The sequence below is a fragment of the Halictus rubicundus genome, chromosome 15 (genome assembly GCF_050948215.1).
Source record: "Halictus rubicundus isolate RS-2024b chromosome 15, iyHalRubi1_principal, whole genome shotgun sequence".
Classification (NCBI taxonomy): domain Eukaryota; kingdom Metazoa; phylum Arthropoda; class Insecta; order Hymenoptera; family Halictidae; genus Halictus; species Halictus rubicundus.
The window spans coordinates 6,279,168-6,298,736 of record NC_135163.1 but is presented as its reverse complement, the minus strand read 5'-3'; the positions used below and the strand labels follow the sequence as shown (position 1 = coordinate 6,298,736).

Sequence of the window (19,569 nt, the reverse complement as noted above, 5' to 3'; positions counted from 1 at the left end):
GAGGATCGGCGACAAAATTGACGTCGATTTGGTAGCAATTAGCGCGGGTAGAGGCTCCCCGCTCGGATTCCTTCTGTTCCACGGGATACGGATGATTTTATTAAAGACAGACACGCTTCGGTCCCGATAAACATCTGGCGGATATATCTTCTGGTAAATCGGAGGCGGACCCGTCGACATATTTTACGGTCCGAGAGCCGGCCGATACCGATCTGCCGGTGGACTCGAATATAGTACACGCGGATATATGGAAATCAGAATTCGGATTAGCAAATAAGGTGAAAAGAAAGATCGGTGGAAGGAACCAGTTTTTAAACGTCTTTGGCCGGGGTCCTCCTCCTCGTTTCTTCTTCCATTCCCGTACTTCGTCTTCTAGTCCCCTCCTTTTCCTCCTCGGCCACTCTACTCTCTCCCTCTTCCTCCCTCTCTTTCTCTCTCTCTCTCTCTCTCTCTCTCTCTCTCTCTCTCTCGTTCTCTCTGTCCCTCCCCCGGGCTGTCTGTCTTTGCATTCGGCAAAGAGAATTGCAGTTTGGACTTTGTTCTGGAACTTGACACCGAGCAGCCATTAACTTCGTCTGCGTCCCCGAGTCGAGAACTCGGAAGAACCGAATAGAACATTTCTCGACTTCAATGGGCGAGGTTCGCAACTCCGTATGACTCGGCAGTCTTCTGGGACCCCTCTTCTCTTCGTTCCTTTCCTTCGGAACCGTCGCGTCGTCGGGCCGATCCCACCGAGCCGGCGTCGATTTTTCAAGCGTAACGTTGCGTTTAGGATCATCGACACCCGCAGTTGCAATTAATCATTCACGCACCGACCGGTCGGTCTGCCTTCTCCCCGATCTCCGGTTCTCTTCCCTGAGAAAATTGCTACTCGCTCGATCATCGCGACGCGATTCTGCTGACACACTTTTCAATCGATAACTCTATAACTCATTTTGGAACTGCTCTACGCGTAGTCATCGCCGGATCGAGGACCTTAAAGGGCACATGTCTATAGTTAGTCGCCGTTTGTGACGGGTCTAATGAGAGGATCGGCAAGGATACTCTTTAAAATCGTCTTTCTTCATTATATTACGTAAAAGTCCTTTTAAAAATTGTCCACCCTTATTTTATCACCTAAAAGTGCTTTTTAAAATTGTCCTCTTTCGTTATAGATCCAATAAGAAGATCAACAAGAATTGTTGAAATTGTGATCAAGATCACTAGTTTTATCAAAATTGTTACTATCTTGGTACTACTAGCATCGTTCTGATATTGTGTCATTTTTATTTCAGACAGTACGCATAAATTTCCAAGGGTGTAGCTGGGAGCAAAGTGTTACTCCATCGGAAATTTGTCTGCATCAGATTAATTTTTATGAAGCGAGTGAATTATCGAATGCGAGAGTCGGCCAGAGTTGATAATTATTTATTAACGGGTAAGCCCGAAATATCTTTCCTGCCAGTTTTTCGTTAATATCTCAGAAACTGATAAAGCTATTGAAATTTCATATTCAGGATCCCCCATCTGATAATTGTGTGTGGGTCATACCGCCGAGAAGTCTGCCGATCAAAATGTCAAGATAAAATAAATGGAAGCGTCGCCGAATCGATCGTCGATTAGGATCCCGGGAGGAGAGGGTGAGGCGAAATCGTACGTGTCGTGTCGTTGTGCACGCACCCTTATCCCGTCGTGTATCGGCAAGATAAAGATCTCGCTCGCGGTCTCACGGGCTTGGTAGGACTTGCCCGTTGCCGCGGCTGCTGCTGGTTCGGCTGCGGACCTTTTCTCATTGAGTCAGTCAGTCAGTCAGTCAGTTTGCCGCAGCGACGCGGCCCGTACGCACGTGTGTACGCTCGGTGTCTCTCGGTGTTCCCGAGTAAGCCCGCCCCTCGTCCCGTCCCGGCCCGTCTCCGTCACCCGGCCGCCAGGGCGTGCTCTGCATTACCGACGGAGCCCGAGAAGCAACGAGTGAGTGCGAGCGAGAGACGACTATTGGTCGTCGGTCAACCGGTCGGTCGGTCGGTCGGGAGTGTGATCCCCACCGGCCCCTCGGCTCTCTCGACTCGGGGCCCGACTACTCCTCTCCCTTGTTGGGTCGTGTCAGCTCGTTAGATTGCGTGCGTGAGAACGTGCCCGTTCGTCTCGAGCTTCTTGCCGTGAAATCCCGAATTTCACGCGTCGAATCGCGGCGTGTTCCTTCTTTGGTCTCTCCTCTCTCTCTCTAACCTTCTCTCTCTTCCCCCCTCTCTCTCTCTCTCTTTCTCTAAGTCTGTCTATCTCTCTCCTCCCTTCCTTCGGGTCCAGAGAAAAAAATAAAAGAGAGAGAGAGGGGGTAAGAGGGAGAGAGAGAGAGAGAGAGAGAGAGAGAGAGAGAGAAAAGCAACAGACCAACCGAGGCAGCGCCCGGGGCCCGTGGCCGCGGGAGAAAGACAGATAGACCTGTTCGCGTAGGCCACAAAAGGGGGGCTAGTCATAAACCGTGCAACACCTGGCGGCACGTCGTTAATTATGCAGTGGGCCGCAGCCGCCCTGGCCTCGGCGGCGATCGTTCTGCTCCTGGACACGGCGGCCGCGAGGCATCACCATCGCTCCGGCAATGGACACAAACCGTCCGGTGACATCTCTCTCTGGATCGACCAGCAACAGATTAAAATGTTCAGCGGTGAGTGTGCGGTATCCGTGCTGTCGACCGGCGCCGAGAACCTTCCCGGCGACTAAGGATATTCTATACTAAGTACAATACGATTTTCCGGATTGAGAACCGACCGTCAAACGCGTCCCTTGCGTGCGGGTGTGTCGCGGTTTCCCCCCCCCCCCCTTCCCCCCGGATTTTGCGAAGTAAGGACGATCTATACTATCCGCACAGGACACGGAACGGTTCCGTTCCGCAAATATTCTCTTTAATTCGTTTGCATATTCGTACTATCAGCCCAGACACGTATTCGAAACTAAACAAAAAAGGTATTATTATATTGTACGGAACCGTTCCGTATCTGTGCGGATAGTGTAAAACGACCTTCGAAGAACCTCTGTCGCTCGTAACGTCGGACGCGATTTTTTAGTGACTGCATTTCTGTACGAGTGACTGTTTAGAAAAATGATTAAGTCGGTGCGTGTAGTAGTCGTTTCGTGTTAAAGCGCGACGAGAATAATACGTTCATTTATTGAAGCGACGAGGCTATGTACCAAGGGATGGGACTTTTTGACCGAAGCAGGCCCCCTTGACGTTGACGTGACGTTTGCAGCAAGTGTCCTGAATTAACTTTTCGAGTATCGCAGTTTTCAGAGAGGGTATGCTGCATATTGTGTCTGCTAGAATATTTTGAGGACTGTTGGCGTATATATGAAATTTTACATATGTAATAATAACAATGTACCGTAACGTAGTCTGGGTCTGGGTCGTAACGTGTCTGCGCGTATTATGGGATGATGTACCCCATTGGCAGGTGGAAAACCTGTCTCACAGTGTTTTGTCATGGTTGAATTGGCGAGTTAGTTTGCCCTGCAGGATTAATTGCTTCTGAAACAACTCCTATTCCATTGAACATTTTTATTTCAATTGCGTGGAATCCGAGGTCTAGTAATTACTACGTTGATGGGAGAAAGATCGAAAACGATTTCCTTTCTGTCACGTTTAGGTCTCGAAATGGAAATATTCGCGATCACCGAGGGCAGGGTGTTGTCGTACCTTCTGGACCCTGAATTCGAGAGCAAATTGCCGATCATCCCGAGCGAGGTAACGTACGTGAACTTCACATGGAAATCCGGCGTGAAAAAGTATTACTACAATTTCTATCGGCTGAAATCGTTCGACGAGTCGATCCTGAAAACGCCGTCGATCACGATCAAAACGCAGGGAAGAGTCCCGAAGAGACCGAAGGGTTAGTATCGCAACTTCCGTCGCTATTGCATAATAATCGGAGAGGGTAACGTTGTAAACATCTTCATAAATCTCACAATACAGAAAAAATTGTATCATTCCCCAAAAAAATACAATTTTTTAAAAATTACACGATCTACAACAATGTTCGTATGCAAAATAAAAATTGTTTGCATCAACTGCGTGAGACGGACAGAAATTTATTTCTGTTTTCAGTAATTTTAATAAATTGAAAATAATATATTAGCGTCCTTACAAATTTATATTTATATTTATATTTATATTAATACGTATCATTAAAAGTGATGTAGACCGAGAAAAAGAGCAAGTCACAAAAGCTACATGAAAATTTATTATCTATACGATCCGACACGGTTAGATTAATAAAGAAATCAAGATTTTGATAATGACGCGTCAAATGGCTCGAGCTATACTACGCATTGCGTTGAGCACCACCATAAGTGGCAGTAAGTATAGAGACTCGAAGATGTTTACGACGGGCGGCCCGACCGGGAAAGAACTGAAATAAATTGATAAATGTATTTCCGTCGCAGAATTCAGCGTGATGTTGCCCTGTTCCGGTAATAACTCGGGCATAGCACAATTGGGCATCGGTCTGATGATCGAGACACGCAAGGGGAAACCTTTAAACGGGACACCCCTTCGTTTGAACCTGAGGAAAGAATGCACCGTGCGCGGTGAGTGCGTCAATCGCGCCCACGATCACCATCTCTCCACTCACACATACAGTTCTGTATCTGCAATAATTCATCTCGCCTGATTTGCTGCATGCCACTGTCGAAAATAATCGAAATTATCTCTCTATTAGCTCCCTGCTCTTCTCAGGACTTAAAACTCTTCCGAAAACAACTGCTACACAATTCTAATGAAAACAAGTCACACGGAACCGTTAAAATCCAAAATATTAGCCATTTTAGATAATTATATGTGTACAGGGACGTCACTCTGAAGACAAAATTCCGAAATATTTGTATGTTGCAAGGTTAAATATTTTTATTGTTCAAGTTATGAAGTTATTGCTACGCATTTTTCTCATAAATCCATAAAATCCGCAATTCATGCAACAGTTCTCTGGAATAACGATACTCCGTTTCAAGAACCAAAATCGATTGTCTTCAAGTTCTGGTTTCCAACAACCAAGCGCTGCAACAGCGAGCCTTTAAAATTTATTTTAAAGGTTAACCGTGTATTCTGGACGTTTGAAACACTATAGCGACCAGTCAGGTCCTTGGTCGCGAACGCCCCCGTGAACCATAATTGCCTAATTGGCTTTTTTCAACCGGATGAATGCACGGCTGTGTTCTGTCCCGGTATTCGAGATATCCCGAAATGTACACGTTAATGAAGGTATCTTAAATGGCCTGCCGTTCGTTAAACGGCCAGTCGGTGCATGCAATTTACGCTTATCTGCTTGGATTCGAGTGGGCGTTGCGAAAAATAATCATTGAATGCCTCCTGTGTTTCCTCCTCGCGATAAAACCGTCCGGCCGTTGCTGCTCGGTCGCCGATGAAGATGACGATCAATGGAATATTGATTGGCCGCGTTCGCATGTTATCAGCCGGTAAAACGCATGAGATTTAATATGCTTCGGTAGCGTGCATGGGATTGCGTCGTTACAATACATTTATGGTTACACATATTTGTCACAGAATTCCTGTTTCGGCGAGCTCGCATATGAATAATAATGTATTTATTATAGAGCCCAATCCGGGACCTTGTCCGGACGGTTACTTGGGACCACCCCATTGCAAGAAGGCGCTGTGTTACCCTAATTGCATGAACGGCGGTAACTGTACGGCTCCTGGTATCTGCTCCTGCCCTCCGGGTTTCCAGGGACCGTATTGCGAAGGAGGTATTAAAAAATCGATGCATAGTACACAATAAAAAACCGTTTATTTATTATTAGACAACGGATCTTTACGCAAAATAAACCTTTTTTTTTCTACCTGAAGCGCAACAAGCTGAAATTTTTGCTTACTTTCTTTCTTTGAATGAATTGTTTTGCTTATTACATATGCATCGACATATATGTGATACAGTAAAAGTAATGATTATTGTTTTAAATTAAACCAACACGCTTTGGTCGTAAGTGCATAAAATCCGCTGTCTATTGTATTCTACATACCGATGAGAAACTACGAGCTATGCTAACAGACTATATCACTTTAGATATCGAAATGGCCGTCTTGCAGCCAAACTTGATCACGTTGGTTAGGGCTTCGTAGAACGGCGCCTGTTCAGCGCCGTGGTCTATACCCGTGTCGTGATGTTCTTGCTCCTCGTCCCTGAACTTTTTGATTGTTTCTAGCAGTTCTTCGTCGACGGTTTCACCGGTTTCCATCAACGCGCGCAACTGGTCGTTGTAATGTTCCGTGATCACTGTTTCGACGGCCACGGTGCAGGCCATGGCCGCTTTTTCCCCCATGAGCGCCGTTCCAGCACCCAGCGCGAACCCGGCAATGTTCCAAACGGGTGTCAGAACAGTGGGTCTCACGCGGTACTTCCTAATTAACTCTTCGAACTTCGCCCGATGCCGTTTTTCTTGGTCCCACATGTGTTGAATCGTTGGACCAACCGTGGTCTTACCTGTTCCGCGCACGCAGAATAGGTTTAAGTGTGTGTTCAGAACGGTATCACTATCCTCATAATCTTTATAGCTAGTTTATACCTAGAACGGCCATCTGCCCGGCGTAGATTCTATCGGCTCCTAATTCTCCAGCATGGTCTACTCTTATAATCGAATCTAACAGTTTGTCTGACTTGGTCGCACACGATGCTGCAGACGTGCTGCTGCTGTAGCGAACTCCAAGCTGCCTTAGGCGCAACATTTTTTTCCTACAAACTTCAAAGAGAACTATCGATGTAATTGATTTTTTGAAAAATTCGTCGTGTAGGCTGTGGACTTTTGTGCAAATTTATAGTATAAAAATATAAGTGCAGAAGTTCGATATTTTCACAGTTTTCTGATGTTTCTATAAATGCATAAAATCCGCTGTCTAATCTGTATCTTCATTGGAAATTGATGAATTTTAGGTATCTGTGCGGAGAAGTGTTTAAATGGTGGGAAATGTGTACAGAAAGACACCTGCGAATGTCCTAAAGGATATTTTGGACTACGGTGCGAATTCTGTAAGTTACAATTTGTAGATGATGTTCCAGGAAAGGGCATGATTTTAAGAAAAAGATGTGCCTTTTTTGTCCTTAGCAAAATGCGTAATACCCTGCTTGAACGGAGGAAAATGCAAAGGCAACAATGTCTGCAGATGTCCCGCAGGTTTCAAAGGTGATCATTGCGAAATCGGTAGAAGATCTCCACAGCGTTCCGCTTGTACAAGAGCTTGTAGAAACGGAACATGTCAACCGGACAATACGTGTCTTTGCGAACACGGATGGTATGGAAAATTGTGTAATAAGAATAAGCCATGGGCTTGAAACTAGACACATTTCTTTCATTGTGGTATTCGTGTCTGTAACCAATTGGATTAGTGTCTTAAGATCCATTACCTAACTGTCGTAAACCTTTGAACCTTACACAGACTGCATTTACGTATGATGTGTCTTTGAACCTCGCATCTACTTTACTAAGTTGTATCTACTTAAAACAACTTGTGCTTACAACGTTATGAAAAAAGTATTATCTTAATCAAGAGAGTAAAAAGAAATAATTGAAAATCCAATTGGTCGATGCCACTTGAGCTAACGTGTATAGTTAGTAATTTACCCCACCCCAGATGTGATATGTAAAGCTGCTTTACAACATTTTATACTATTAAATATTATTTTTAATAATATACTTTTATATTGTTAGATTTATTATGATTGTAAAAAAAAAAAATAAAGCGTATTTTGTCCCTTACGAGCGTCGACAATGGACTCGTGGAACGTCACTGACGTCTTTTCGTATTATGAACTCTAAATTCAGGAGTTTCGATGTAACATTTATGACACGCAGAGTTATACGTTTAACCGAAGGTTGTTGGCGATAGATCTATATTTGCAATCGGCAATTAATTTCATCGATCGATTGAATCGACCGCGAATTCCGACAGAATTATTTTTAATCGATCGACGCATTAAAAAAACGTAGATCGATCGATGGTGAACGGTAACAACAAACGGCGTCATTAGGAAAGAAAGGAGTTACGCAGAAGATTTAGTCGAATGACAGGGGGGGAAGTAGTCATCATACCGAGAGTAACGTGGTCCGTAGTGGAAACGTCAAAACAACATGCGGGTAGGCGGCTGGTTCGCGGGCAGGTTTTCAGGCGACGGGTGTTAGGTTAACCTGAGACAGGGCAACATCGTTCCAGGCCCGCGGCGGAACAGTAGTCACGTGTTTCAGGGTCCAATCGGATCGGCGCTCGAGCGGGCGCCATGACGCGTACCCCGGACGCGGCGGCCAATCACGTTATTCCAGACCCGTATACATGTATATGGTGTTCGTGTTTCCGTGGACGGTGGTAGAATTTCGCGGATTCTCACGGGAAATTGGTGAGTGGCGAAAATTTCTCCGCTTGTTATTATCGGGTAAGCGTGGGTTGAGGTGCCGGGCGATGCGCGGGCGTCGCTGGTACGCGAAATAAGGGCAATTTCGCATCGTCTGCTTGGAGTGCACCGCGCAGGCTCGCTCAAAATGGCCGCCTCGCCTGCCGCGTTTGTTTGTGGTGGAGATGGAGGGCCGCGGTAGCCGATCGATACGGCGACTGGTCGTCCGCACGAGAAACTGCCGATGGTGTCTATGGCGGCTGTTGTGCGTGTTGCGGCGCGGCGCGACCTGCACGCGATTTACGCCCGGTGAGATCGAACGCGGTCGCGTGGCTAACGGGCTCTCGCACTCGGTGCCAGTGGTGTGCGGGTTCAGAGAGAGCGGGTGCTTTGACACGGCACGGCCGGCCGAGACGATGACGACCGCGAGACGCGAGCGCGAACGTAGGGCGTGGTGAGAGAGCGTAGCCGACGGCGCGGCGGCCTCCCCGCAGACGCGAAACCCTGAGCCCTCCCTGATCGGGTGACCACTCAGAGGGACACACAAGGTGCGTACGCAACTCGCGATTTTCACTGGGCCTGCTCCATGGCTCAACCGCGGTACCACCGCGGTCATGAGCTTTGCGGCCCCGGAGGTGGTCTCTTTTGCGTGTGCCCTGCGCATTTTCATTGCCCCCCCAAACGTATCGCCGAACAAACGCGCCGTGTGCGCGACTCGGCGCATCCTCTCTCTCTTCCGTCGAGTCACGCTTCTTCTCTTCGAACCGGCCTTCTTAAACTCGTCGTCCCGCTCTGTGTTTTATCACTCTTCTTCTTTTTCCATCTCGTGTCCCTCTTCCCTACATTTTCTTTTTTCCATCATGCCGTCCTGCTCCACGACGATCCGAAACGTTTTCCCAGCGGTTCATCGAGATCCTCGATCATCATCGCGATCACGCCGACGAACACGTCGTTCGTATTCCACTCTCGCCTTCCTCTTCTCGCTCCAACCTTTTCGCAATTACTCCTCTCCTCTCCTCTCCCACCTACCGCGTGCTCCTCACGCACGAGGACGCGTGTTCTCGCCTCAAGACCTTACGCGCGGGAAACGCTCCCGACTGCATTCCGATGTTGTCGATCTTTTAAAAAGTATATCGTCGTCTTCGATGCTTGTCCCTCGCACGCTTTTTCCACCTTTCGATCTTTTGTTTTTTCGTATGCCTCGATCGTTTTTTTTTCTCGCTAGTCATCGAGTGTAATACTGTAATACTGTGCCTAATACTGTTATTATCGTATTATTCTCGTTTATTACCGTGTTCGTTGCCTTGAATTTTTAAACATTTTTCGTTTGAATTGGTAATTTGAAATACACTTTGTTAATCATCACTGAAGCATAATTGATGGCCCTCAATTCGGCTTCAGATAGGGTATACCTCTACGATTTATTCTATGTTTACCATCTTTTTGTTTGTACATATTATACTACATATATTCACTGGCTTCATTTGTTAAACTTTACCGGTTTGAACCGGTAATCGTGGGCATGGTTATTGCATTGTTCGCAATGCTGAATAGCTCCAGCTGCTATATCCACCTAATTTTGTAATGATAGGGGAACACCGTGATATGGTAAATGGAGCAGATGCTAAAGGTTCTGAGTGCGACTCAGTTATGTTATCTTATTAGTATATGTATCTAGATAATCAGTAATGTTATTCAAATTCGAAGGGCTTTTAGGCTGTAGTATGGCACATATGGTTCTGATTAAAACTTTCAATGCTTAATCGTATGAGTACATAGAATACTCATCCAACCATGAAATAGAGACTTACTATCCTCTTATACGTAAGTGGATTAAATTCTGTATACAAACAATAGTAAATGCTCTAGATCAAATGAGGTTACAGGTTACAACCTTAGTCCAATGTGGGACACGCTCTACGCAGTTTTTCAATTGTTCGTGTCGCCCAATCAAAAGTCTACTCTGATTGGTGCTTACCAAATCGGAACAATGAGCAAACCCCACTACATAAGTGGAGTACAAATCCGACACACATTAGTATCAGTGTGTCTTCCGACCCCCGGATGAAGCTAGTTGCAATGCTTGCAAAACGTTGGGAAATTTCTTCCTTTAGGACATGGCTTACACCGGAAAGACTCAACAGACAAAACTGTATGATGCCGGGCCATGAAAGTCTAAAATTTCTGATTAAAATCTATTTGTTGTACATTCTTTCTAATAAAGATTTTTGGTTTTCTATTTAGGTAAAGGTGATGTAGAGAAGAAACTGAAACTATCCAAGATCAACATCTGCATCTGGGGACTGCAATATATCGGAGGATAGCGTAGGTGACAAGGATAAGAAGATGGTGTCTCTGCCCAACGCAGAGTCTGGAACAATGGACAGAATTTCAGACGACGACGATGACGAACCAAGTAGTGGGTCCGAGACGTATGAGGAAGGTGACCTCCTCACGGCTGCCATGGACGATGACGTAACGGCCCAGCTAGCAGCTGCAGGTTGGCAAATCAAACACGCTAATGGTGATTTCCATTTTTTTGCTTTTCACCTTTTGAGTTATTTCTGTTCTAATTATTCTCATTTGCAAGTAAAAAAGAGTAACATGCAGGGTGCACCAATGATGTTAAAATGATTGATTCGTATGAACTAAGAGGGAAAAGCTTACTGGAGAAGCCTATAAAATTTTAGTACAATGTTGCTGGTACAATCATCTATTCGATTAGCTGTGTGATTAATCAAATCTCATCTTCGTCAGAGTCGATCTGTATAATGTAATTGTTACTTGTATATCATAGAATTCTTTGTGATTTATTCGCTGAAATTGGTAGAGGCAAAATGTGTATATATAGAATTGGAGTTTTTGACTTATGGTTAACGGAAAAATACAGAAGTGGATACTGCCTGCCAATGATACATCGAATCTGGTAATTATCGGTGATCTGGAAAAATTAATCCATACAAGATTGAACTCTAATATTATTATCATATTTTTTTTTCCTTATATATTATTCTACATCTCTGCAGAAGTTTATTTATTTTTATACGTATGTCATTGACAGCGCAGCATGAATTTATTATTTTTTTCTCACAATTTTCATTTTATTCTTTGATGTTGTAACGCAGAACAGGAGCATACTGCAAAGACACTATCACTGAATGCATTTTACATTGTTTGTGTGCTATATTATTATTTGCTTATATTTTTATTATCTTATTCATATGGAAACACTGTTTTTATTTTGTCAATATTTGTTTGTGATTATCATTTGCATTAATTTGTTTAATATTGTTCTCTGTTGTGTGTCCTTTAACATTCATTGTAACTTCTTCATGTCAGATTCAGTTCATCACCCAAGTTTCTGTTCATTATTTTATCCAGAAAATGTATGTTTGCTATTACCAGTACCTAAATGTTTTAGAAAAGATACAATAGTTCGTAGATATTCATTTTCACCCAGTCCAACAGAGTAGCCAAGAGTATATATATATTTTTTCTATCATACTTCATATAATTGTACATATATTTTTTGATACCAAGCACGTTTCATATCACTACCGCTTTCGCATCTCATATGTTTTTGTATGTACGTACTACAGATGTATACTCGTGTCAGCAGAATGTATGTAAATGTTTGTTAATGTTTGTTAATGTTTGTTAATGTTTGTTTAAACAAGGCTTTCGACATTTGAATGTAGTTGTTATTTAAACTTGATGAAACTTTTTTCGATACATTCTACTGACACATTTGGTGTGGGACTGGAAAACTGGAAAACATATAATTAATAATTCGCACATTTAGGCCCTGTTGGCGTAGCCGCAGCCGCCGCCATTGTGTCTGCGAAAAAGAGGAAACGACCTCATAGTTTCGAAACGAATCCTAGCATCAGGAAGAGACAACAAAATAGACTTCTGAGAAAACTCAGAGTAAGTAGGAATTTTCTTCATAAAAGATGTAATTCATGATGCGTACACAATTAAATCTAAAATGTTTTTGTTCCAGCAAACAATAGATGAATTCGCAACGCGAGTTGGACAGCAGGCAGTGGTGTTAGTGGCCACGCCTGGAAAGCCAAACAGTAGTTATAAAGTATTCGGGGCGAAACCGTTAGAAGATGTAGTAAAGAATTTAAGGAATGTTATTATGGAAGAGCTTGAAAGCGCATTGGCGCAACAAGCTCCACCTCCAGTACAAGATGATCCATCCTTATACGAATTACCACCCCTCATCATAGATGGCATACCGACCCCCGTGGAGAAGATGACACAGGCTCAGCTCAGGGCGTTCATCCCCTTGATGTTGAAGTACTCCACGGGGAGAGGTAAACCTGGCTGGGGCAGGGATAGCACACGGCCGCCCTGGTGGCCGAAAGAGCTGCCATGGGCAAATGTTCGTATGGACGCGAGGTCCGAGGATGAGAAACAAAAGGTTCGCGATCCTTCTTTCTTTGGGCTATAGCGTTCGGAGCTCGGGTGTTGGCACGTGCTTTCATTTGTTTCAGATCTCTTGGACGCACGCGTTAAGGCAAATTGTAATAAACTGTTATAAATTTCATGGAAGAGAAGATCTTCTGCCTGCGTTCAGCGAAGAGGACGACAAGTCGAACGTATTGATACAACAATCGACTGCTCACTCCTCGTCGCATCCGTCACATTCGTCCACCCAGGGCCAAGGTGGACAATCGCAACAACAACAGACGGTGGGAGTTGTTCGCCTGAGCAGCACGGATTCATCTAAGGGAAACTCTTCGCCAGCACAAATCATTGCCGCGTCTCCTACAACTCTTGCCACTGCCACTCAGGTGGGAGTGGGTAGAGTACTAAAAAGAACGGAGGAATTGAACGAAGCAACATGATCGATAGCTGTGCGATCCAAGAGATTCGCACGCATAATCTTTCCACTCCGATCTAAAGTAAACAGGTCCTTGGTAGCCAGCTATGTAGTCATGGCGTTTCTTCAAATTCCCATGTAGAGAAAGATTAGAAATCGTATTCTTTTGAACATAATTCGTATTTATGTTCATGTGGTTTGGTTTCCCTTATTTGAGTTTGATCTGTATTTTATTTCTATTCTTATTACTTATTACATATCGTACGCGATCATGTATCACACGTTTTTCGTTCAGTTATGTCTATTGAAATTTTTATACCTTTTACGTTCGTGTTTAGTACCGTTTTATTTTCCACGAATCTAACGGGAGCCGTTTATGAACGTTCTTTTTAATTATGCTTTTCTTACTGTAGATGACGACCCAATATCCAGCAGTTTTGCAAACGATAACGAATCCCGATGGTACCGTGTCTATCATCCAAGTGGACCCCAACAACCCAATTATCACGTTACCGGATGGTACAACGGCACAAGTGCAAGGCGTTGCTACCGTAAGTTATTAGACTTAGGGAGTAGGAATTTGTGGAAGTATCGGAACTATTTCATTCTATCGTGGCGTAGCTATTGTCAGTCCACAGAAGGTAGTTATGGCCCGAACCAGAAGAAATTAAAAATCTTGAGCGTGCTCTGATTGGTCCGTGTTTTTCGTTCATAACTCCTTAAAAAGTAATTTCAAGAAACCTCAGGAATCATCCCTTTCCGGTGCTCTTAAAGGTTAAAGAATATGTATTCGAGAGAGTTTACAGAGTGGGTGTAAGCAAGAAACGTTGACATAGCTTTTACGATGGAGGTGGAAAAAAAAAATCATGAAGTTGAAGCAACGTACGGGCCAGAAATTAACGATTTGATGTCTGTTTGGTGCAGATTCACACGAGTCAAGGGGAAGTTCAAGCTCTCGCCGAAGTGGCAGGTAGCGCGGAGGGTACTAGCGTCGCTGTCGACCTGAACAGTGTCACAGAAGCGACACTAGGCCAAGACGGTCAGATCATTCTCACCGGAGAAGACGGACACGGTAAAACAGTTTTCTATAGGCTCTGCACCGTCGCCGGCCAGGAGCTACTTGAGCAGTGAATTCGTTTTTACACTGGCCCAGGATCCTTTGTTGTTTTGCATGCTGTCTGCTACGCTCCGTTCAAGAAACTACCTACCGTTCTACTACCTTGTGCAACGAGAGTAGAATTGTCGAATTAGTTTAATCACTCTTTTTCTTTTTTTTTTTGGTACTGTACATAACACGGCAATTTCACGCCTCGAGGAGCTATGCACAGCTTTGTCTTAATTTCATTCTTCTTTAAGAATCCATACACAAACACACGGTTTAGCCATTGTCTTTTCAGAGGAGCGTTCAAAGTGTACAAGAGAGGAAAAAAATATCGTCGATTCTTTTGTTTTCTTTCTCCTTCTTTTTTTAGGAAGCACGTTAAAACGTCGCATAAAACGGAGAAAAACAAGACGGTCCCATGGACTGGTATACAAATTGCGCTCGATATTATATTGCCTTTTTGTACGTGTTTCTGTTCGTCAGACTATTCTCTTTTTCCGAGATGCTGTTTTTTATACTCTTAAAATAGTGGTTCATTGTGAATGAAGCGAAGAGATAAATTCAAGAGATATATGTGTATGTACATACAGTTTTTTAAATGTTGCAGCTAATTTACTCGACCATGATATACATATATATGTATATGTATATGTGTATATGTTGCATATGTATAGTTTGTACTCCTCTGGAAATATATACATTAAAAAAAGAAGGATCGTAAACGTCGTGACATTCTGAGATGTGTAAATTGTGAACGGTAACGGTCGAATCGTAGTTCACATGGATTCTTAAGATTTTGTTTTAATTGAAACGAGAAGATAAACACAGGAAGGTATATCACTTCACGAATCGCGACAAAACCTGTCCCCGTTCTATGAAACACCACTTACCATTATTACCGAAGATTGGTGATTTACTTTAATTAAAAAAAAAAAAAAAGAAGAAACAAAGAGAAATAAAACTGCTGTACATAGAGTATTTTTTGTTGATGTTTTATTATTTTATAGTTGTAGTCTGCAGCTTTTGTTTAAGCTACTCTCGTGATCGGCGTCTCCAATTTATTTCGAATGAAAAGAAAGAAAAGATAGAGAGAGAGAAGAACACGATTCAATGTACGTAATTGTAATACCGGGTTCACAGACACTCATCGATTCTCAAATCTCACAAAATGGCTTAAACATCTGTTGCTTCTTTAATTAATGCCTTACTTATCGCGAGCGTAGACACGGATTATGTTTTTTGTTTTGCGCATTTAACGATGTTATCTGTGAAAATAGGGTGTGCCCGGGGAAAATAATTGAACTATTACTTTTTTTTGTAAATAATAAATACACCGTGTACACGTACCTAGTACGTTCACGATTTCCCTCGGCGCAGCCTGTTGGTATATAGAACATTTGTTTACTTTTCATGGTTTTTCGTACTGAACGTCTCGAGCGAGTTGTAGACCAATATCCTTTACGCTGCTGTATCGTAAACTGGTAGCATTGGTAGCACGGAAGTCCGGACAAGGCAATAGGATGTACCAGTACATTCTTTGAATAAATATTTGTAATTGTCGACCATACGAAAACCAATACACGCGACTTTGTGGTTCACGCGTTCTCGCTGCGGTCTCGTCAAGTCATTCCCAGTTTGCTATACAGAACAAGCAGGGCTTGAAAACTGCTATAATATTGGTTTCGGTTCTTATAATATCGGTCACGAAGAACCCTAATCTCGAATAATTGTTACGCACCATCGAAACCACCTCCAGCCAGAGAAAATAATTGTTTACAACCGAAATAAGAATCGTAATCGAAACGGATATCAGCTGGAAATTACGGTTGTCCGGAAAAGTTATTCGAAATAAAAGTTGTTCGTAGCTGTTCGGATCGGAACCTTTATATAACAGTTTTGAACAGTTATTTGCGGAACCGTTCCAAGCCCTGAGAAAACAAGCGCCTGGTGAACAGGGCAGAACACAGGACAGTTGCTTCTTTGTTTCAGGGTATCCTGTGTCGGTGTCGGGAGTAATTACGGTACCGGTATCCGCTAGTATGTATCAGACAATGGTCGCCAATATACAGAGTGACGGTACGATGCAGGTAGTCACGCCGATGGTTCAAGTACCGAAAGTCGAGCCGGGGAACGGAGAGACTAGCATCGAGGCCGTCACTATACAGGGTCATCCTATGACCATGATTAACGCAGCCGGCGAGCATCAAGTACTGCAAGTGATATCGTTGAAGGATGCCAATGTCCTCACCAAAGCCATGCAGGCTGAAGTAGTGAAGGACGAGGACAGTCAGCAACAACAAACCGTCTCTAGTCCAGAATAAACGCGTTTTACATAGTTAATAAACAAACAAACAGAGAACAGAATAATACAACAAAAGCAAAGGGGGGAGAGAAAGAGAGGGAGACAGAAAGAGAGTACGTTTTAGTGGTGTTTAACAGAAAATATAAAAAAACAATAAAGAGAGCGTGAGAGAGAGAGAGAGAGAGAGAGAGCGAGAGAAGAGAAAGAGTGAGAGTATTAGATACGTGTTATTAAAATTAAGGAAAAAATGATTGTGTCTTTTTTGAATCATTGTGTAGTGTGTCCTGCTGTTGAGAACAGTGAACGGTTTAGTGAAGTCTGTCTGTCTGTCTGTCTGTCTGGGAACGAGGATGACTGAATTCTGTTCGACTCGTCGGACCTGGTGTAATCATATTTGTATTCAAGATTCATTGTAGACACTTAGAGATATTCACTTGTAATTCGATTTCTCGAAGATAGTACTAATTTTTAGAGGCTGCTAATCACGCTCTCCGACGAACCGCCGCGAGACTCGATCGGTGTCCGCGGACCGGAAGTTAAAACTATACAATTCAGTCCAACGACCACGGACGCGGGGAACACGTTCGTCTAGTCTTAGTGTCGTGTCCAGAAGAGCGATCGATGTACCAAAGAAAATCTCGGATTTTGTGTTAAATTATTTTGCCGGTGGAACCGATACAAAAACTATACACGGGGTGTATCAGCTAAGTGGAATCACCTAAATGTCTGGCTTACTCATTTGTTGTATGAATCAACTCGGAACAAAATTATATACTTTTATGGGGCATCTGTGACGGTAGGAATTTTTGACTTTATAGATGAAGGCTATGTATCTTACCTTTGTGACTTTGTTTCGAGAAGTATTCTCATATAACAATAAATAAAGCAGACATTCAAGTGATCCCATTCAGCTGAGACACTCTGTATGCATATATATGTATATGTATAAATATACAGTGTATTCTTTTTTACTGTATGCGCATTTGATTGTTTCGTAAGCGGTTAAAGATACAAAGAACTTGTTATCGCAAAAATGATTTTACATGAAGCAAAAGCTATAGATAACTGTTGGTTTGTATATGAAATTACAGAAATGATTTCAGTGTCACCTCAATTTTTTCTTGATGGATTATAGTATGAATTGTTGTGTGTTTATAATACTTATTAAACTGAATAATTTACGAAATGAAAGTTACTCGGTTTATACGAATATCTAGAAATTTGCCTCCATTTTGAAAAGTTGAATTGACCTTGAAATCACCGCTGCAATTTTATCTACAGACTATCCCAGTGTCGGTTAGAATAGCAATTTTTTGCGTCTTCAACGTGCTTCGAGATATTTCTGCGCGTACAGTTGCAAAAAGAGACAGAGTGTATATATAAATTAATTTTGTGAAATCGATAATCCGATGTGAACTCTTTTCCGAGCGAATCGGTGCTTGTGAACGTAATGTAATTCATTACGAACAAGACGATGCTCCTTATACTATTTTGAATTTCAGAAAAATATTTATAAAAGTAAAAGGGACAGGAGGTTTCTTTTCTAAACTGACGAGTAATCGAATTCCGCGGTTAACAGGATTTCGATCTGAATGTTTTTAGGTTGACAAAAGAATTTGGCTGACAAGCTAGTCTCGAAAGGAAAAAAAGCACCGTAGCCTATTTTTCTGACGAATCGAGATATAAAAAAAGAAGGAAAAAAATGTTTAAATCATTTTCCCGGCGGTAGCGACGTGTAACAATACATATTACTGATAGTAGCGGTAAATGGAGATGAGAAAAAAAAATGAAGAAATTTAAGCATTTCTGACGGGTACAAATAGGCTATAAGATTATCGTTTCTTTTTTGGAAAATAAGAACGTACGGATTTGAAGTCTCAATGCACACCCATGAAAAACAAAAAAGAACAAAAACGTGATTAATTTTATCGCATTAACGCATAACAGTTTTTCTTAGACAGTTACTTCTATCTGTAAAGAACACTATATAATTCTCACAACACGGAGACTGTAAGCCTTTCCATTCCGTTTTCTCTTTAACGACGTGTTGCAAAAGAAGGAAGCAGTAGAAGTGAAACTCGAAGAATCATGTATTGTTCTTTATCTTGATTTGCAGATAAAGAAACGAGAATGTATTTATTTTTGTTATCAACGAAGGGAAAAGAAACAAAAAGAAAAGAATCGAGAACGTTTCCATGCATTTAAATGCCAACTCACTTTTATACTGTATCTAAAGTTAGGGAAAGCGTTATTATTCCTGTGCAATCTTGTTTCAATGTTGCGGTTTCCGGTTTCGCCAGGGATGCGTGATTGACCGTGTCAGAATGTTGAACACAATTTCATTTCGCTCGGCGATATATACCCCAGTTCATTTTCGTTTTTATCGTTCCTGTGGTTTTTTTATACTTTTTTTTAAGTACTTTTTACATACTAACTCGCGTGCAGTTTGTGTATTACGTGTACACGTACGAACTGGTATTCATATTTTCTCTCGATCGATTCGAATGCAATTTGTTTTGTGATACTTACACATAATTAATGTTTATCGGTACGCGTGTCTATATCCGTGAATGAAGTTCCTGTAGGTGTGTAACAGTCTCTCTTCTACTCGTGGACATTTGTGCCACGGGCAAAAGTCGTAACATTGAAACAACAAACTGCCCCAAACACCAAGTACGAACGATACCAAAAAATAAAAAAAAGGTTTTTATAACATTATAGAAGAAGGTAGACAAATTTACTAATTATCAGTAGAACAGATATCACAAATGACTAGATATCAATTGTTATATTGTATATTGTTTTTAATTCTTTCTCCCATATTTTTTCGTTTTGTCCGAAATCGTGGCTATCACGTTGCAAAAGAAAAATATGTAATATATTAAAATACTCTCCCGATGTAAGAGGATCATGTTATATACATTTTCTTTGGTTCTTGTTTGTAAACGAAGCACACAGAACGTAA

At 42.5% G+C, this 19,569-nt stretch overlaps 3 protein-coding genes across 8 annotated transcripts; 2 read left to right on the top strand and 1 right to left on the bottom strand.

The window, feature by feature from the left end:
- Position 1: 1 nt before the first annotated feature.
- On the top strand, positions 2 to 7,740 carry Shf (WNT inhibitory factor 1). Of its 2 annotated transcripts, XM_076801174.1 has the most exons (8): positions 2 to 278; positions 1,275 to 1,417; positions 1,497 to 2,644; positions 3,621 to 3,863; positions 4,417 to 4,560; positions 5,584 to 5,736; positions 6,918 to 7,013; positions 7,090 to 7,740. In XM_076801174.1, the coding sequence occupies exons 3-8, from the start codon at positions 2,491 to 2,493 to the stop codon at positions 7,314 to 7,316; spliced, it is 1,017 nt and encodes a 338-aa protein (XP_076657289.1). In that variant the 5' UTR covers positions 2 to 278; positions 1,275 to 1,417; positions 1,497 to 2,490; the 3' UTR covers positions 7,317 to 7,740. The 2 variants fall into 2 exon arrangements, with proteins under 2 accessions (XP_076657289.1, XP_076657290.1); XM_076801175.1 differs by lacking the exons at positions 2 to 278; positions 1,275 to 1,417; positions 1,497 to 2,644 and adding an exon at positions 3,167 to 3,273.
- Positions 5,759 to 6,712, bottom strand: Coq7 (ubiquinone biosynthesis protein COQ7, mitochondrial). The gene is made up of 2 exons (XM_076801176.1): positions 6,553 to 6,712; positions 5,759 to 6,470 (listed from the first exon to the last, which is right to left on the bottom strand). Exons 1-2 carry the CDS (start codon positions 6,710 to 6,712, stop codon positions 6,040 to 6,042), a joined length of 591 nt encoding a protein of 196 aa, XP_076657291.1. The 3' UTR covers positions 5,759 to 6,039.
- A 496-nt stretch (positions 7,741 to 8,236) lies between the features above and the next one.
- Ewg (DNA-binding protein Ewg) lies at positions 8,237 to 16,650 on the top strand. Of its 5 annotated transcripts, none has more exons than XM_076801169.1 (8): positions 8,237 to 8,375; positions 10,614 to 10,893; positions 12,172 to 12,296; positions 12,373 to 12,798; positions 12,872 to 13,171; positions 13,614 to 13,751; positions 14,125 to 14,272; positions 16,292 to 16,650. In XM_076801169.1, the coding sequence occupies exons 2-8, from the start codon at positions 10,716 to 10,718 to the stop codon at positions 16,621 to 16,623; spliced, it is 1,647 nt and encodes a 548-aa protein (XP_076657284.1). In that variant the 5' UTR covers positions 8,237 to 8,375; positions 10,614 to 10,715; the 3' UTR covers positions 16,624 to 16,650. The 5 variants fall into 5 exon arrangements, with proteins under 5 accessions (XP_076657284.1, XP_076657286.1, XP_076657287.1 ...); XM_076801171.1 differs by lacking the exon at positions 8,237 to 8,375 and adding an exon at positions 8,404 to 8,917 and having other exon boundaries at positions 10,614 to 10,869; XM_076801172.1 differs by lacking the exon at positions 8,237 to 8,375 and adding an exon at positions 8,404 to 8,917 and having other exon boundaries at positions 12,872 to 13,069.
- Positions 16,651 to 19,569: the final 2,919 nt, after the last annotated feature.